Raw genomic sequence first — 18,603 nt, 5'->3', positions numbered from 1 at the left:
AAGAAAAACTTTTTCCTGTAGTAAATCCATCACCCATGCTCTAGCAGACTTGCTTAAAAAAACAAAACAGTACTTTTGGGAAGTGCTTTGTTAACTTTTAACAGCCTTTTCCACTACTCTTTGGCTTTCTCTCAAGCCTTCCTGCCAAGCTGAAGTGATGTGGTGTGTTTGGCAGTGACATGCTTCATTTAGGTGCCAGCGGTGAGCTAGTGCTTGCAAGTCGTTTGCAATACTCTGTGAAAGCCTTATCGCTTCTAAATACACTGTTAGAGGAGTTCTAGAAGGCAGGATCCCCTTGTGCTTTTCGCAAGGTTTTGCTTTCAGGTCTTTACTTTCAAAGGAATTTTATTTTATTTTTTCATTCAGAGGGTTTGGAGGTGATTAGTGTGGTTGATCTTTCTGCTTTGTTTCTGAGGTTCTTTCCTAGGTCACTGTTAAACCAGCTTGCTAGGACTTTTAAAAGACAATCATGTTGCTTCCAGCTCCCAGCTGGGTACAGGACAGAAACCTTCATTAGGCAGGAAAAGGTGAGGAGCGCTCAGCCCCATCCATTCACTTCAGTGACAGCTGTCTTGTCAGGGATGCGGTGCTTGTGGCTTCATAGCCACAGCAGTGCTGCCTTCTCTCCAGCTCAAAGAATCTGTGGGGTGGGCAGAATGTCCAGCAAAGAAGGTGTATTTAGGGGTACAGCACTAGAGGGGTCGGAGAACAAAAGACTCATCAGTGGGAGTCACTTCTCATTCGTTGTGCTTCTAGTGGGGAATGGCTTGTGTAGGAATCTGTATAATAGCACCAATACTTTTCAACGAAAAGTGTTTTTTCTGAACTGATTTTCATGTGATGTTTAACCAGCTGCATGTACCAGCGGAGCTGGTCAGTCCCATTAGGCACGGGCTCAAAAACAGGTTGTCTTTGGTACAGGTGTAACACTCCCAAACCTCATTTCTAAAGGACACGATCGCCTGATACACTGCAGAATAACCAATCCACTTGTTTCTTCTAGCTTTATATCTTCTGGAATTAGTTTACGTGTTTTTTCTGAGGGTCACAGATGAGGTAACATGTGCCTGGTTCCTCATGCCAAGTTAATCAGGAACCCACAGGAAGGTTGCTTTGTGGGAATTACTGCCATCCTTTATTTCTGTACATTCCCCCACAAACCTTTCTACATAAAGAGTGCTTTAGCAGAGAACATGTCCTCTGACGAGGATTGGATCATGGGATCTTCCTCTTGAGACCTGTTCTCCTGCAGGTACTTGGACAGCTTGAGATCCTATGGGATTGGTCTCATTGGTGCTGCTCAGAGGCTGAGGTGTCCACGTGCAGCTACATACTGGTCTTGGGAGCAGCTGCTGTGATGGTGATGTGGGATCTACAGTAGAATTTAAATCCCGCTCAGCTGCAGAAGCAGACTCTTAACACGAAGTTCACATTTTATCCCTAGCGGAGGTATTAAAATTTGCACTGATGGGAGAATATTCCCAATATCAGAAAAAATGAAAAAATAGGAGTGTGGGGGTGGAATGCTCAGAGAAATGGTAAATATTTTCTGGAGAATGTTTTGCATTTGTTTTTCTGTTGCAGTTCCCAAACATGCACAATAGTTGGAAAGGAAGAAGGACCTAATTTACTTTTCATTCGCTTTTAAAGGCTTGAGTGTTTTCCTGGGAAGCTCTATGGGTTAGGTGGGTTGGGATGGGGATAGATGGGTCCATTCTGTTTCTGTCTATTGTCTAAAACCTCTTGTGTGTTCTGAGCATAGGTGCCCATGGAAGCATTTGTCTTAGCGTCATTAAAGGATAGTGTTTAAAAAAGAAATCCAAACACTTGACATCTTTCTTTTCTTTGCTTTTAGTTTCTCTGTTTCACGTATGTCCTGTTTGTATTGAATTTCGTCATGTTGCAGTTTCTTACCCAACATAACCAAATCTGGGGCAAAAATCTAATGGAGAATATACCTTCAAGTAACACAGCTTTCTTTGCTACACAATGCGTGTTGTGTGCTTTGGTTGTTATGACATTTATTTAGTTTTGCCAGGAAAGCTGAAAACAATTTAACCAACTACTATGAAAAACTGCAAGATTACCAAAATGAAGAGATTTGATTCAAAAAAAGCACCAAAGGAACCCTGAAAAGTTAAACTTTATGTTCTGTTCCAAATGCAAACGTGCTTGAATAGGAAATGTCATCTCTTTATCTAAAAAAAAAATCAAATATTCCAAGCCAAGAAAAAGATAAAAAAGATCAAAGTCACCACTATACTTTACTTATGCTAATTTAACGTATTAAGTGCTTAGTATGTACTGTTGCTTTTGAAGCAAAAGAATGTTATTAGTTGATGCAAGCAAGAATTGAGAGCATCTGAAACAGGTTAATGTATGGTCTTTAGTCACAGGATTGGAAAAAATCCATTTCAAGCTTTTAAAAAAATCAAACAAACTTGGCACACAGTATCATCCCAAATACAGCTTTACAGGATAGACTGAAAATAGCTGTTACAACAGAAGGGGAGAATGCATGTGAAACACTGGAGATTTAATGTGAAAAGGAACTGAAATCACCAGGTTACTTTTGAATAAAGCCTTCAAGCGTTTTGAAGCTATCTATACTTTTTTTGTGTATATGCAGTGAAGTGCTATGTATAGAATACATATAGCCATGACCTGCCAAGAGGATTTTGGTTTCCCTGGAGACTATCAGTTCTCTGTTGCACAGGTTGGCTTGGTGAATAAGAGCCATCTTGATAAATCCGAACTGTTCTCCCCAAGGTTACAGGATATGTCAGTGAATTCGGATCTTTGTGTTGAAGGTTGAATGTATGAAGTGCAGATGTCTCCACGTCCTCTCTAATGTCTGGTTATTCCTCTCAACGTGTACCTAAAACTTGCAGTAATTATCTTGTGAACTGGGGAAAAACCTCCTTTATGTCATACTTTGATGGCAGTTTTCTCTTATTGTCTGTGCCAGATTGTGCCAGATCTCTGATGTTAATCATAAGTTTCAGCGTGCCATGAAAAAGTGTAAGTCAAATCATAGTGCATGTACTCAGTGACAATTACCGCTGTTGACTTCTTTCTCCCCCCTCTTCCCCAAATGTTTTGAAACCCTCTTGTCATTTTTCTGCTTGAAAAGTAGACTTCAATCAGTCTTATAGTTACTAATTATCTAGTGAATATGGAAAGATTTCCTCATATAATGCATGCAGCCTACTTTGTTCATCTGTGCTTGATTAAGAAAAACCCCAATAATTTCAAGTCTGCTCTCAGTTGGTTTGGATGGAAATATGTAGATTGATGTAACAGCCTTTCTGCTTTTTAACTCATTGAAGAACCGGCGCATACAGGGTTTTATTGACAGCAGGATATTTCCAGCAAACTGGAAAGCTCTGAAATCCTTCTAATTCTGTTTCAGAGATTTTTTTGCCTAGCAAGGTATAGGAAATTTAGAATCTGTGAAGTTCCCTGGTGTTCATTGCTGCTGCTGCTGCTGAAAGAAAAATAGTAAGCAAGTTAGATAGAGAAAGATCAAACAAAAAAAGATGTGTCTTTTAAGCTCTCAAGTGTTACGATGCCACTGGCTGTGGGACATCAGAAGATTTCAGTTAAGTTTTTCAACCACTACATGGTTGTTGGGTGGCTCTTCTTTCGCTAAGCTTTAAAATGTTTGATTTGTGACTGCTTGCTGTGAGAGCTTATAACTTGCTGCACCACTGTGTGAGTGATGGGAAGTCCTATTTTATGTCTTAAGCTGTTAGAAGGAACAGCGGGTGTTCAGTGTTGGACTTGGGCAGCTGAAGTATTGCCATCAGTAGATAAGGTTGGTGTCTGAAGACTTCAGCGCAGCGCAGAGCTCCATGGCGCTGGAAACAGAGATGTGAATAAATGTTCTGGCACTTCCTGTAGTTCAGAATTAACCCTTTGTATTTCAGTGTGACATTTGCCTTTGGAAGCTTATATGGATGTGTGAATAAAATGTTATAACTTCGAACGCTTTCTCCATTTGGTTAGATGTAACTGCAGTTTTTTTGGATTTGTGAAAGGTGAATTATCTGTCTTTGCTGTCTCTTTGGTCTTTATCAGTTTAGGAAGCAAAACCAGTTCCTCTCCTTTTGGAGAAGACGATAGAGGGACGAATAGGTAACATTTATTCCAAAGAGCTGTTGAAGAGAGGATAGGATTTGGTTATTTTTTTCTGTACTTCTTACATTTTGTATTTTGCATGTTTGTTAACCCTTGCCTCTAGGAAGTGGTCTTCATTTTGCTCATTTTGCATAATTCTGCCCACGAGCTAATACGCGTAACTGGTGAGTCATTTAAGAAGTGCCTGCTGATTTATTTAGGTAACTAGATTCTGTTTCGTGGGTGGTTTTTCACACTCCATGGTGGATATGATAGTCTGAGCATGCCATTTTTTTTTAAACACCAAAAATAAAACTATTCCGTGTATAATCCCACCATGTGCAGCAGATGTAGCCAGCTCTTAAGATACTTACGCTTGCAGGATACAGAAACGAAGCTTCGATTGGATAGAAGATAACCCAAAGATGCTATGAGATTAGACAACAGAACTGATGAGAGGAAGTCGTCTAATCTCATTCCATCTTTGAGCTGTCTCAGTACTTTCTTGCTTTGACTAATGCATGTATCTGCTGTTTCCTAAAGGAAGGAAGAGGATGACCGTGTATGTCTGCGCATGTTACTTACGCATATAGTCACATACATTTGTATGCACCCATATCTACATAAAGGCATTTATGTATGTATGTATATAAGGTATACATACCTTAGCAAGGTGCATATGCAGTTTCAGTCTTTCTCCTTTTTCTCCTCTCTCCCTTCTTGAGATACAGTGTGTGTGCTTTTGAATATTTTTAAGTTCCATTATTACATTTTCACTAAAAGTAAACAGCAGGAGCTTATTGAACGGTCCTCCTTCATTTAAATTCCTGATTTCTCTCACATATTCATTGTTACTTTCTTTGATGAGGACATTTATTATATTTGCCTTGAAAATTGAAAGAATGTCATTTAGCATAACCAAAGAGCAATGTGAAATATTAACAGCCAGTGCCTTACATCTCATGACAGCCTGAATGAGAATACACTGAGACTGTCTCATGCTTCTTCAAAGTTTAGGAGCCTCTGTACTCCTCATGGGTGCTCTATTAGAAAGGAAAAAAGATGATAATACAGCATGTACTATTTTCACTACAAAAGGCGGAGCTTTTAACTCATTAAATTCTAGCATGAGCGTGTTTCAGTTAATCAAAGCTGAGTAACACTGTAAGAAGCATCTTATATTCCCTTCTATGTTAGTTGTTCTGCTCAAGGGTTTTAGTTTGGTAAGCTTTAGCCCAGGAATAACTATTTGGAACTCTTTGCAAAACTCACTAGAATTCTGCTTACTGCTCTGTGTTAGTTAAGTTTTATTATTAGTGGTTTTGCTTGTACTTTCATTGGGAGTACTCTGACTCTTTGGTATGTCTTTGTTGTTAAGAAACTACTTGTGGATTCAAGGAGGGAAGAACTGTTAGGGTTAAATGAGAGTAACACAACCGCATTGCGTCCCATGCAATTTGTGCAGTGTCCAAGAAAGCTCCTTAGTGTTTTAAACAAGGAATTGGATGTATTTGTATTTTTTTGTTTGAAGTTGACACTTCAAACAAATGGAAATGGAATGAAAATAGCCATGTTCTCCCAGGACCAGGCAGTAAGTATTTTGATAATATTCAAGTAACAGTTTGCTTTCTGCTTTCCAAAGTAACAAATTGGCCTTAGCAAGCTTTAATAGTTGGAAAGGGTGATAGTTTGGATTCCTTCTGCTCTTTCAAAACCAGCTGCTAAATATGTCAGTGAAATGTGCCTTAGAAATTTTCTTATAGTACAGAGAGGATCTTTTCAAGTCTGTTAGACCAAAGCCATCCTTCCCAAAAGGTTTCACAGTAGCCCCTCCTCCAGGTGTGTATTGGCACCTACCCACCACTCCCTTAGGAGCTCAGAACAACGCTAGTTTTCTTGTGCATCCTAAGAGTCAGAACAACACTCGTTTTCTTGTGCCTCCTAAGTGGCATGAGCATGGCATTTCTATCTCTGCATTTGTACCTTCCAGCAAGAAGGAAATGCAGGAAATTCTGTGGACTTAAACCAGATTTATGCATTCTCTCGTACACACAGTCAGTGATATGCTCCCTTCCCATGTTATTGTTTCCATTCTTTGTTGCTATTTAGTTCCCTGCCAGCAGACATGCAATTACAGCCACCTCAGTGTGATTCATGAAGCACAACAGAGCAAGCTAATGCCGTTTTCTATGAGGCGGTCACTAAAGGCAGAAGGTAAATAGCCAGATCTATTATGAACCCTGCAGGAAATCAGTGGATGTTGTTGGGTAATGGCTCTATTACCATACAAGTACAATTCTGCATGCGTCTTCTTTTCGTCTTACATGCTCGTTGGTAGATCTGGTCAGGACCATTGATGCTAGTGCCTGGTCCCTAATGAGTTCTTCAGGGTGGTGTAAGAGGGAGATTTGGGTGCATTAGAATATTAAGGTTAAGCACTGAGGAACTTAGACTTGAATTTGATATTTGTGCCAGAGTTTGGCACTTTATGCCAAAGTTTGGTACTTAAGGTAGCGTAGCTATGGATTAACTATTTGCTAAGCAAGCATAAAGAAATCAAGAAGTAACACAATTTGTTTTAGCTTTGGCATTGAGGTAAGTAGCAGGAAAGGAAATTTGCTGGCTGTGAAATGCAACAGCTTAAAGTAATCAAAGTCTGCTCAGAATATGTATTTCAAAAAGATGTACTGTAGCTGGTACACAAATAAGCTTGATTTTCTCTTGATTAAGCATGAGGTAATAGATGAAATCGCGCTTTGTTATATAACATTTCCTAGTGGTCCCAAAGTGACCACTTCTGGGATGAATACTCTGTGGTAGCTTTGCCAAAGGTCCCAAACAGAAAATAACACAAAATAACCCAACTCATCTGTTGTAGTACCATGAATGTGAGCATGTTTCGAGCAATGGTGGCTGAGGAATTGTGTGGCATCTCCTGACAGCGAAGGCCTTTTTGGCTGCAGGGTTAATTGGGCACTGGTGTAGGTGACTGATCAATCTGGCAGCAGTCCTTGATGGGACTCATGGAGGTGATGCTGGTGCTTCCTCCTGCTTACCCATTCCTAGTGATAATTTGGGAGAATTTCTTATAGTTGCCACAGTAATGCAGTGCAAGTAGAGCTGGAGGGAAAGAGGGCCTCATTAAAACAAGGAGGAGAAACCAGTTATCCTAAATACATGTCTCCCCAACCATATTTCTCAGTCTACTCTGGTCCCTCATGACCTGTGTGTCAGACTGCACTACTAACACCTTTCTATGTTTCTCTGCCTTTTGGAACTGCAGAGACAACACTCCATGTATAAACATTATTAAACCTGTAGACTTTTATGTCAAATCTACCTTTTTATTGACATGCTTTTAGATTCAGGCAGAATAAATGAAAGAGTCTTTGAGGTCAGTTTGTGAAGTGCAACAATAAATGATCATCCACTATATATATATACACATATATACACAGTATAGAAGAGCTGGTGCTCTTCAGCCTGGAGAAGGGAAGGCTCTGAGGAGACCTCATAGCAGCCTTCCAATACCTGGAGGGGGCCCACAGGAAAGCTGGAAAGGGACTTTTAATAAGGTTGTATAGTGACAGGAGGAGGGGAAATGGTTTTAAACTGAAAGAGGGTAGACTTAAACTAGATATTAGAAAGAAATTCTTTACTGTGAGGTTGGTGAGACACTGGAACAGGTTGCCTAGAGAGGCTGTGGATGCTCCCACCCTGGAGGCATTCAAGGCCAGGCTGGATGGGGCTTTGAACAACCTGGTCTAGAGGGAGGTGTCCCTGTCTATAGAAGGGAGATGGAACCAGATGATCTTAAAGGTCCTTTCCAACCCAAACCATTCTGTGGTTCTATGAAATAAGGAAACATGAAACAAAATGTAAAACTTTACGGTTTATTTTGTTTCATGGCCTATGTGAATACTGCTAAAAGTTAGCTTTGCCTTTTGGCAAAGTAGAGGCTTATCACAGCTATAATAAGTATTGGAATTATGAAAGTTTTTAATTGGTCGTTTACTTGCTCTGCTACCTTGCACAATTCCCTATTGTTTCCCCTTTTTCTTTTGAAAGGGACATGATTAGAATTCTCTTTAACAACTAAATCAAAAAGTGGGACAGGTTTTATGTGAAGTTTTAGAAGACTTTGTGAAAATGTTAGTATTCTATATTCAAGCAAAAGTAAGGAAAGACTAGATCAAGGACTGCTTTTATAAATAAGATGTTTTCAAGTGGGTTGAACTTCAGAAGAAGTAGCTGAAGAAATCACTGAAATCTTATCATTCAAGTTTGAACACAGTTGGAGGTTAAGTGTGGCTCTCCAGGAATGTGTGATGTCCTTTTTCAAACAACTTCTAAAGAGAATTTTATGATCGCTAGGCCTACTTAGATGTGCACTAAGTGCTGTGAAGGTCACAGCTGATAATGGCTGTTGAGATCTGAAAGGAAAAAATATATAAATTCACTAAGGACAGGGACACTTTGCTGCTGTTTAGTGTTGAGAAAGGAATCTTGTATTCTTTTCCTCATGCAGAGTAAACTGGAGTGCTGTGAAAAATAAATTTGAAGGCACCTCTTCCAATCTCCAAAGCAGTGATGAGGCTTGTGCTGGATCACTATGCTGAGCTTCAGGTATTTGAGGAAAGGTATAGTTGAAGATAATCAGGAGAAGACCCATAAAAATTATTTAGGAAATACAAGGGAACGGGAAGCACTGAAAGATGTGGGTTTATGCACTCTAAAGAAGATAAGACTAAGGTGTAATGTGTACTAGAGATTGTAAAATATTGGTAGAAAAAGCAATGCTCTACTGAGGAAATAGCAACTCTGAACTTCAGAGGGGGATATTTAGACCAAGTGCTCAGAAAACCTATTGAACAGTAAGGATAGTGAAGGACTGAAAGATTACATATGGGGCTTGTGGAATAGGGCTCCATTTCTAAAGGATTTTAAATACAGAGGAGACAGTCTGTGAGAAATAGCTAAACTAGGAACAATCCTGCCTCCAGGTAATAAAGTGGACAAGCTGGATGATCCCTTACAGCTGTTTTCTGTTATTTTCTTTTTTTGATTATTAAGTGTCCCAAGGCTCCAATTACATGTATTTTCACACTTTCCCTTCATGCTGGCTTTTAGGGGTAAGCAGTCACACTCCCATGCTAGTGAGTGGACTTACTGTGAGCTTTAACAAGGCATACTTAGAAGAGTCGAGATTCTGGGTTCATGTGCAAGGTTAACATGAGGTGTTATGTAGGTGATTGTTAAAAATTGGAGTACTGTACTAGAATTAACATTTCTGATTAGTTAATTGTATCCAAGGAGAACTCTCATTTAGAGAACTGTACCGGCCTTCTTGTTCTTTTAATTAACTAAATTATTGGAGTCTCAGTGTCACAAGAGGGAAAAGGTATTTCTGGCATCTGGGTTTCTTTCCCTGTATTGGTCTCCACTAGGGTCTGGTAAGTAGCAGTCAGTTGAATTATTTCTTAGAGGGTATCCCATTCTATGTTTATGAGGTGATTTCTATGTTGTTATAGAAGGTAGAACCGTATTGTCTGTCATCATACACATGGCTTGAATTTCTTGTTTTGCAAAAATTGAAGTTCTGCGTCTTGCAGTCCCTGGTCAAAGCATTCCGTTATCCTCCTTTGGAACGTGGTCTTATATGAAGGAGAGGCATACAAAGCACATAGCCATTCTGTTATACTTCGAATTATTTCTCTATATTGTAAGTTTTGAATATTTATTAGTCTTTTATAACCTCTTTCATTATTCATAACGGGTAGCTACAGAATTTGATGATAAAAGCAGAACAATGAAACCTTATTTCGCATCACCGATGTCTTTCATACAAACCATTCTCTGGTGAATTTTTTAAAGGAAGGCCCAGGCTTGCAAGGTGCTGGGAACCTCTGTTGTGCTTCCTGTGACATCCCTTCCCTGCTGGTTTCAATGGAAGTGGAAGCTGTTCAATACCTCACCGTACGCTGTGCTCCAGCGTAGTTAGTTAGGAATGAAATAATAAGTAGCTCCCAACAGAGGTGGAAATGAAAAGGCAAAGGCCAGGGAGGAAAGAGATCATTTCAGAGAAGATTTCAGCGTATATGAAGTTTTACTAATTTAGAGAAAAAGACACTGAAAGGATGGTTTAAGTGATTTATGGGATTTTTTCTGGAAGCCCACAAGACTCTAAGGAGATGCAGGGAATTACTGTACAGCCGGCCTATCTGTTTATACACTGAGTCTCTGACAGCAGTCAGCATCATCTGTTGCTTCATAGGAAGGCATAACACTCCACCTTAAACACACTGGTCATGGATTATTTTCGTGCATAGGACTCATCCTCGTCTCTAATATGTAGAGGTTTAAACCCTGAGATTCTGGGTTTACTGTCTGTTCTGGAAAAACTTCTCATCACTGTGGGTATTTATTGCTCTTAGGACTGTCATCAGTACACCTACAAAGTACTCTTTGGACATATTGGTAGATATTTGGTCTCAGCAGTGTTTTGTCAGCAACCTACAAGTAAAACAATACAAATTTTGTGTAGATGTCCACTTTGGTTTGTTGCTTTTGAATTCAACATGTACAGCCCTTGTTGACTATCCCCTTTCCCTCCCAGACTGTGTAGGGAATTTTTAATAATCCCAGTCTCTTACGTGATACGAGTTCTTCACCAGTACAGTCTGCTTAAATTGTGAAATATGAAATGGGCTTCAGGAAAGGTCAATTTCTGTGTTAATATTGTAGATCAGTGTGAAGCTTGCTTAACTCTAAAGAGCCTGGATTTAAAAAAAACACAATAGTCTGGTGTAAGATTATTGACCAATTTCTTTTTGTTTCCAGCTGAGCTACCAGGATCATCTGCAATCAAGCTCTCCTCTTTGCGTGATCTTCCAGCTCAGCTGCAAGAATTATACCAGCAGGGCTTCGTCTTGGCTGCTGTCCACCCCTTCGTGCAGCCAACTGATGAAAAAGAGAAAACTCCCCAGGAACAAATCTTCAGGGCTGTGCTTATCAAGAAAACAGAAAGGTAAAGCACTTACAGTGAACTGGGATAAAAATAGACAATGTGATTTCCTGCTGAGTTTTGACCTACATCAGGAAATTATGGCAGTTTACTGTGCAAAACTTGATTCTTTTTAATTTTTTTTTTAATGTTTTTTTTTTGTGAGCTTGAATAGGCGTAACATGTTCTTCGTGTTTACAGTTCATCTCCAGTTTGGCAGACAACTCAGGGAATAACGAGTTGAAATATGCTCTTATATTTTGGGATGTGTTGTCATGAAAGGCAAACAAACAAACCCTATGTCTGACAGTTTGTGAGGATGGTCTGGTTGGGACCCTTTGAGAATTTATTGGATTAAATTAAGACTGAAGAAGTATTTGCTCATAAAAGATGTATTTTGTGTTTAGAGGGTTACAGTTAATGCAATTAATTTGAGAGCCACAGTACTACTGCATACTTTTATCTGCAGACTTTGGGCTTTTCTTTCCTCTAAACAATACAGATTCTTTCAATTTTTGAATCAATGCAAGCTCCTTAAATAAAAAGATGCTTTCTTGCTTTGTTCAGAGTCCTAAGATGTATTAATATTCTACATAGTCACAGTTTGAGGATGAATAAACAAACAGGAATTCTGGTCTTTTATGCTTTAATCTGATTCAATAGAATGTACTGTTAACTAGTCCAAAAGCGAATTAAAGTGTGAATACTTTAAACACAGATTTAGGATTTTCACTTTGCTATTTCAAATACAGTTTAATGTTATTTGAGCATTCATAACAGATGCGCTATTGCAGTTATGTTGAGCAGTTTTCCCACATTAATTGCATTTTCCATTCCCCTCTTTTTACATTGACCTTTACTGAAATCTGGAGGATAACTCAATGTTCAGTTCCTGATTCCAGTCTCTATCTTTCCACTGCTGTGTGAATGAAAAGATTTAGGCCCCTCTTTAAAGCAAAACCACCCTTCAGTTCACTACAGCCTGGTGATCAGTTGGTAGGAAATATGAACAGGGTCAAACTTCAGTCTGTGAAGGAAGAAGTTCTGTGTTTCATTACCAAATTCGCAGGCATTAGGTATCTCAGGCTTCTAAACTAACACTTAATTGCCTCACCTTGCTTTTAGTTTTATTAATGCAGAACTTTGAGCTGCCTTCCTGATCCTGTTGTTTAAATGGTTTCCAGTTTTATGGACAAAACATGAAATGTTTGGCTAAGCAGTGGACTTCTTGAGTAATATTGAGATTGGCTTATCTGCTCATTAAGCCTCGCTTTCCCTTCCCTTCCCTGATGCAGGTAATGAAAGTATGTGCATGCCTGACTTTGCAATGAGGTCATAGGGCTCAGCATCTTTCAGGACAGACATGTCAGGGGAAAGCAGCGTTGTCCTTGGCAGTAAGAATGTAATGCCAGGGAGCTCAGCATCTTGCTGTTGTACCATATTCAGCAGTTTACATCTGTGCAGAATGAATGTGGAGGAGTCTTAATTGCCTACTCACAGGCTTGGGTGCCAGTGTTTTGTGCTCTTTAGACGCTGTAAATGACTGTACAAAATTAAAGACAGTAGAGAGTCTTGAACCAATTAGATTTCCTCTTACGTTCACACTTCATTTCTTTGCATTCTTATATCTGTCATTTCTGGCTGCCTGAGAAAGCAGAAGAGAGTTGGTGCAGTGGGAAAAAACAGAGAAGTATCAGAAGGGGAAGTGACATCAGTTTGGTGTTACTTGTAGTTTAAGTACTCCTGAGTTGGGCTAAGGGCATGGGAGAAACTTATAAGATCTGCTTATGATACTTGTTGATGACATTAGTGTTAATTTCTTTTATGAGATTTTAAAGTGTAAGTAGTCCAGCTACAGTTGCAGGTTCAACACTCATGTGAGAAGTTAAAAATGGACTCTTAACTGTTCTCTCTGATGGTGATGCCAGGTATGCATAGGGAGCCAAGGAGTCATAACAAGCTCTTCGCTGAGGTGTGAGGCCACCCTCAGGGTTCCCCAGCCATCTGCAAAACCCCTGGGCTTTAGCTTCTCTCTTACTACAGGTATTTCTTCACAGATGAATCTGACACCATATGCTTACCTTGTCAGTTGTCCAGCAGGCATCAGGTGTGGTTTTTAGACCTAGCTGTTATGGTTGCCTATGGAGTTGTTATGTTAGTGCCTTCTGATGCAGTAGTATCGACTCTGCGTATAAAGAGGTAGAACTGAATAGTTGAGCCAATCTGTCCGCTTTAATCAGTGTTACGACTTTCTATGCCTGTTTTATGGTTTAAAATGAATACTATCACCTCTCATTTTGAGTTGCTTTATGTAGCATTGCCTCTCCTAAGGTAAGAAGAGGCAATATTAGCTGCAACAGATGATGTGCATCAGGATCTACAAGCTGCTGCTATTGTGAGATTTGCAGCACCTTCATTTGTTTGAGAATAACATGGAGAAAGGAGTGCTTAGATGTGCCGTGCATTAAAACTCACTGAGAAAAGCATCTAATAGTGTTGATCCTCCTATTTTGCCATCGTCCTGGAGTTTTAAAACACTCAATGTAGATTTAAAACATCATTGTACATTGGCTGCTTTCTTTGAAAGCCACTAGAATAGTTTCAGCCTGTTCTGGTATCTTTGTCACTACATTGTTTTAGATATCTATTCATTAATGGTAAATACAAAAATAGGCATTCCTGCTCCAGGACATTTAGGGAAATACATTCCTATCATATATAGGAGACACAAATGTTGGAAAGCAAAGTTTGTCCCTTGGAAATGTTAAGGAAGGATTTTTTTCAAGTCAATAAGAAAATTATCTACACTGCAAAAAGTGTCATGTTCAATTAAATAGATTGAGTAAATGAAGAAGTATTTGATTCCTTAGAGGTACTGGGCACAAAGATAGTCTGCTGAGGAATAACAGATTTAAACCTATTTATTTATTTCTTTAGCATCTAATTGCGTTATGCACACGGGTCAATTGATCGATGATGGTTTGGAAGTCAAAGAGGGTAAAATAATGGAATATTTGAATGCTGCTGTGATTACTTTCTTCCTCTCTCAGTTTCAGTGGACTATTAAAATGAAAAGCAGCTGACTGTTTTACTTACTGTAATAATTTCTTACACGCTTGGTTTTCTCAGAGAAGTTGTTTCATAAGAAAATATGCAAAGAGGAATCTTCAAGCCCTCATTTTTACAGGTTTTTTTAAAATAAATAAAAGCAAGGAAGGCTCCAGATGTGAAGTGTAGCCCACAGCTTGCTGATTCACATTGATTTTCACACTTGAGAGAAGTTGATTCGCACTGATTTACACTTGAAGACAAGCATCTCAGGAAAAAGGATATATGGTAGTATTCTGAAAAATGAGAAACTGTGATAGCATGTTTCCCTTGGCAAAGGGAATGAGGAAGGTCAGTTCATTTGTAAAGTCCCGTCTAACAAAAATGTGGTGAATAGCATGCATGTCATTCATGTGCCGTGGAAGAACGGAACAGGAACAGAAAGATCATCAGTTCTTCAGGTGTGAGATAACATTTCTCCTTTTTCCATTTTATTTCCTAAACTCACTAAATACTGGAATCTTAAGTTTAAATGTCTTGTGCACATTAATATTACTAACAGTGTGCCTGATTCTTGCTAAGAAATCCTTGAATCAGCCTCAACTACAAGAAAACCATAGCACAAAGCTGCTTTATTTATTCCCTTCATTGTAGTGACACCTCTGTCTGATGTCTTGAAGTTTAAAAGTTTAATGTTAATTAAAATGTTTGCACTTCTCTTCCTAAATACTATGCACAATGTTATCTTCTCCTAGGAAATACTGATGTTCCAGACTCACCATCTGTCTACTTAGAGTACATTCTTGTGTGTTTGCAGATGCTTTATTTTACAAGGATAGAATGAAGGAGGGGAAAAAATGTGAATTCCAGAGAAATCCTTCTCTCAATGGTTCATGTATCTCTTAACACATACTCTTTTACACATCTTCTCTCCAGTGACTTAAGCAGTGATCAAGGAAATGTTGAGATGCAGAATTAGACTAATATAAGAATAATTCTTTTACGGTTGACTTCTATGTTTACCTCAAACAACTTCGCAGCTGTTCTCCTTTACTATAAAATAATGAGGTGTCAGGTGCTCCAATTATACACTTGATGAGATGATTTTGTTTCTATTTTTATAATTTCTCCCTGTACATTAATCCTGATGAAATGCAAACTTTCATCACTCGGCCAAAAATAATTGTATTTATCAGCAAAGGAATTTGACAGACTTGAGTTCAAAAGTTTAATAGGAAAGCAGGATTTTTGCAGGTTTTTTCTTCTGTTACACAATGTAATTCTAAGTGATTTCTGTCGATGTTACCTTCTGAGATGTAGCTAAATTTGTGTGTTCTTTGTGTCGCTTAAAATCTGTGTTCTGCAAACAACAAGTAATATTAAGGTAGATTTATTTAAATGCAAATACAGAGTATTGAGATGGCTTTAACATGCAGATGAATTAAACAAAACGGCGGTAATTGCAGTGTTTCTTCAGTGCTGTTTGCATTTCCAGTAGTCACTGTGCACTTGGCATTTGCTTAATTATGTTGACTGAATGTTTTGGGCAGCTGAGCAAGGGGAAACCCTGCTTTTTTGCACACAAAAGACCAGCTCTTTCTGTGTATTTTTCCAGTAGTACTGAACTCCCCTTGCAATTGTAGTGATCAGCTTCAGTTTCTATGAAGGCAGGAAAACTGTTGTACCCAAGAACTGATGAAGTGTGACGATACATAATTATGTAAGGAAGAAGCAGCAGCCTCTTGAAGCATGATGCTTCACAGAGCACGGCTTGGTCTTCTGCCATTTGGGTTTGCATGTTTGCTTTCCAGAGGCAAGGAAAATGTTTTGGAAAATATCCATTCAATTTATTAAATTTGTGATTCTTAGATGTTTCAGAAACACCTCCTAGACTGAAAATGCTTTTTTATTCCTTTATGCATTTTCAGTAGTTACTTGAAACAGAGTTCTTGCTCTGACTTTGTGCAGAATTTCTTTGATTGGGCCTTGAGCCATCACTGATGCATCTGCCTGGCAAGCCTGTCCTTGTACTGCCTTGGATATTTTCTCATTTTCCATGTGGAAGATTTTCATGCCATGTTTGATACTCAGTGGCGCACATCACTCAAACATCCGTGATGATCTGGAGCCTTTCTTGGAGTGCACAGCCTGCCGTGCCAGCTGCATCTCTATTCCTTTGTTGTCTGCAGGTGTATCAAAATACAGAGTGTTTTTTATCCCATTCTCTGTCACTGATCAAGTTGTTAAATGTGACAGGTCCCCAGGAGCAGACCCTTTTGGTACTCCACCTGTTACTGGCATACATGGCATCACCATTATCCGATTGGTTTGTCCTCATCTGTTTTTCCAGACTGTAGTATCCAAACTTACATACAAAAATGCTCTTATGAAACCTACCTGAAGTTCTGCCTTCAGCTCTAGGGCCCCCAACAAGCACAGAGAGCTGATGGAGTGGTTCCAGAGGAAGCCATAAATACGATCAGAGGCTGGAGCACCTCTCCTACAAAGAAAGGCTGAAGGAGCTGGACTCGTTCAGACTGGAGAAGGGTGGGCTCAGGGGAAGACTGCTCATTGCAGTCTTCCAGTATCTATAGGCGGCCTGCTGGGAAGCTGTAGAGGGGCTCTGTCATGGAGTGTTGTGTCTGGAAAAGGGGTAATGGCTTTAAACTAAAAAAAGTAGGTTTCTATTACATCTTAGACAGAAATTCTTAACTCAGAGGGTGGTGAGGCACTGGCACAGGCTGCCTGGAGAAGCTGTGGGTGCATAATCCCCAGGGGCTTTCAAGGCCAGGTTGGATCTGGTGGGTGGCAACCCTGCCTATGGCAGGGAAAGTTAGAACCACATGGGCTTTAAGGTCAGTTCCCACCAAAACCATGCTATGATTCTGTGAATATTATGAGAGCAAGTGCCAAGCTTCTTTCTCAGACTGCTGTAAATGACCAGTCGTTTTATCATCAAAACAAGTCAGGTTGGTTGTTATTGATTTGCCCTTGCTAAATCCTTGCCTGTTAACTCCGTCTTCTTCATGAGCTACAGAGTCTCTGCAGAAATACAGGATCTCCATTCTAAGGTGTTTCAAAAGAATACAGCCTGAAGAAAAATAAGTGATCTTCTCCAGTGCTGTCTGCTTTCTAGAGCCTAGCAAATGTACATACTTCACTCTGGTACAATATGTTGTTAATTTAAATTTAAGTGCATCTGTGTGTGTGTATATTTATTTGATTTGCAGGTACGATTTAGGCCTAATTGTGGCTAATTTCTGACCTGACTTTTGTGAACATCAGGATCAAATGCATGTTGTGTGCTAATACAGCACGCGTTGTTGCTCTCAGCAGGCTGATTTCAGCTTGCTGGAAGAACAATATTTATTTCATACCCAAGAGTCAACACGTATCTTCCTTTAGCTCAAGGGACAATGGCTTGAGTTTTTAAAGCCTGTTATTTGTTTCAAGTTCAAAGAAGTTTCCTTATGAAGGCTCCTACCATTGACCCAAAATAAATGTTCTTTCAAAAGTGTTCTCAAAATTAGAACCACTTGTTAAGTGTTAAAAACATGTTATGAACTTTTCTCCAGAAACTCTATATGCTGCTCTTAATGTTTTTTAGTAATAACTATCAAATAACACATATTCCAGTTATAAGATTTCTTCTCTAAGTAAGAAAATACCTACTTAATAAAGTTAAAACATCAGTTTTAACTCCTGTTTGGAGTTGAGATTGTTGTGATACAATTTACCTACATATATATATATATATATATATATATATATATATATATATATATTATGTAAAGTGGGCAACATAAATTTTGTTAATTTTTAAGCGTTGACTTTTTTGGCTTTCAGATAATTGAATCTTGACAGTTCTTTAACCTGGAATTAGACCCATATCAACTGCTGATGTTGATCCTCTAAATGTGTTTCTGTTTTCTCATAATGTAGATCAGATGGTTATGAATGTAGTTACATTTTGAAATGTAAGCTGTTTCGGTGTGGAATTATTTCTGTGCAGTGGAAAATCTTGAAACATTGCATACTTTTCTCGCATCATGTTAATGAAACAACCATCTTAGAGTATCTGTGCAGCTTCAAGTGTGCTTTCACGTTATTGAATTCATAGGCATGAAGAACTTCAGGAAGATTAGGACCTAGTAGTGTTCTATCCCTTATTTTCTTATTGTGTCTGAAAAGGGCTGGAAATCCAGTCTGTAATGGACACTGAATTGTCAGCTTTAATAGTTAATGTGTAAGTTACTGGTAGTCTACAGCTGGTAATGGTTTATCTACCATGAAATGATGCTTAACTGCAAACAGATGTGTAGGAAATGACAGCCTACTGAAACAACCATCGTAAAATATTATTTTGGCCAGCCAGCTTCCAACTGTAAGTGAAAATCTTACTTATTTTATGTATTTTCTTTACTGGCAGTAGA

General features: G+C 39.0%; 1 protein-coding gene across 1 annotated transcript in view; it reads left to right on the top strand.

Annotated features, from left to right (window-relative positions):
- Window positions 1-18,603, top strand: part of RFTN1 (raftlin, lipid raft linker 1) — an 86,858-nt gene that overhangs the window by 23,440 nt on the left and 44,815 nt on the right. Inside the window, exon 3 of the mRNA XM_015853776.2 lies at window positions 10,960-11,146. Within this exon, the coding sequence (XP_015709262.1) occupies window positions 10,960-11,146 (187 nt within the window). The remainder of the gene's footprint in view (window positions 1-10,959; window positions 11,147-18,603) is intronic.

Source organism: Coturnix japonica, chromosome 2, assembly GCF_001577835.2.
Source record: "Coturnix japonica isolate 7356 chromosome 2, Coturnix japonica 2.1, whole genome shotgun sequence".
In the NCBI taxonomy this organism is placed as follows: Eukaryota; Metazoa; Chordata; class Aves; order Galliformes; family Phasianidae; genus Coturnix; species Coturnix japonica.
This window is presented reverse-complemented; position numbering and strand designations above follow the sequence as displayed.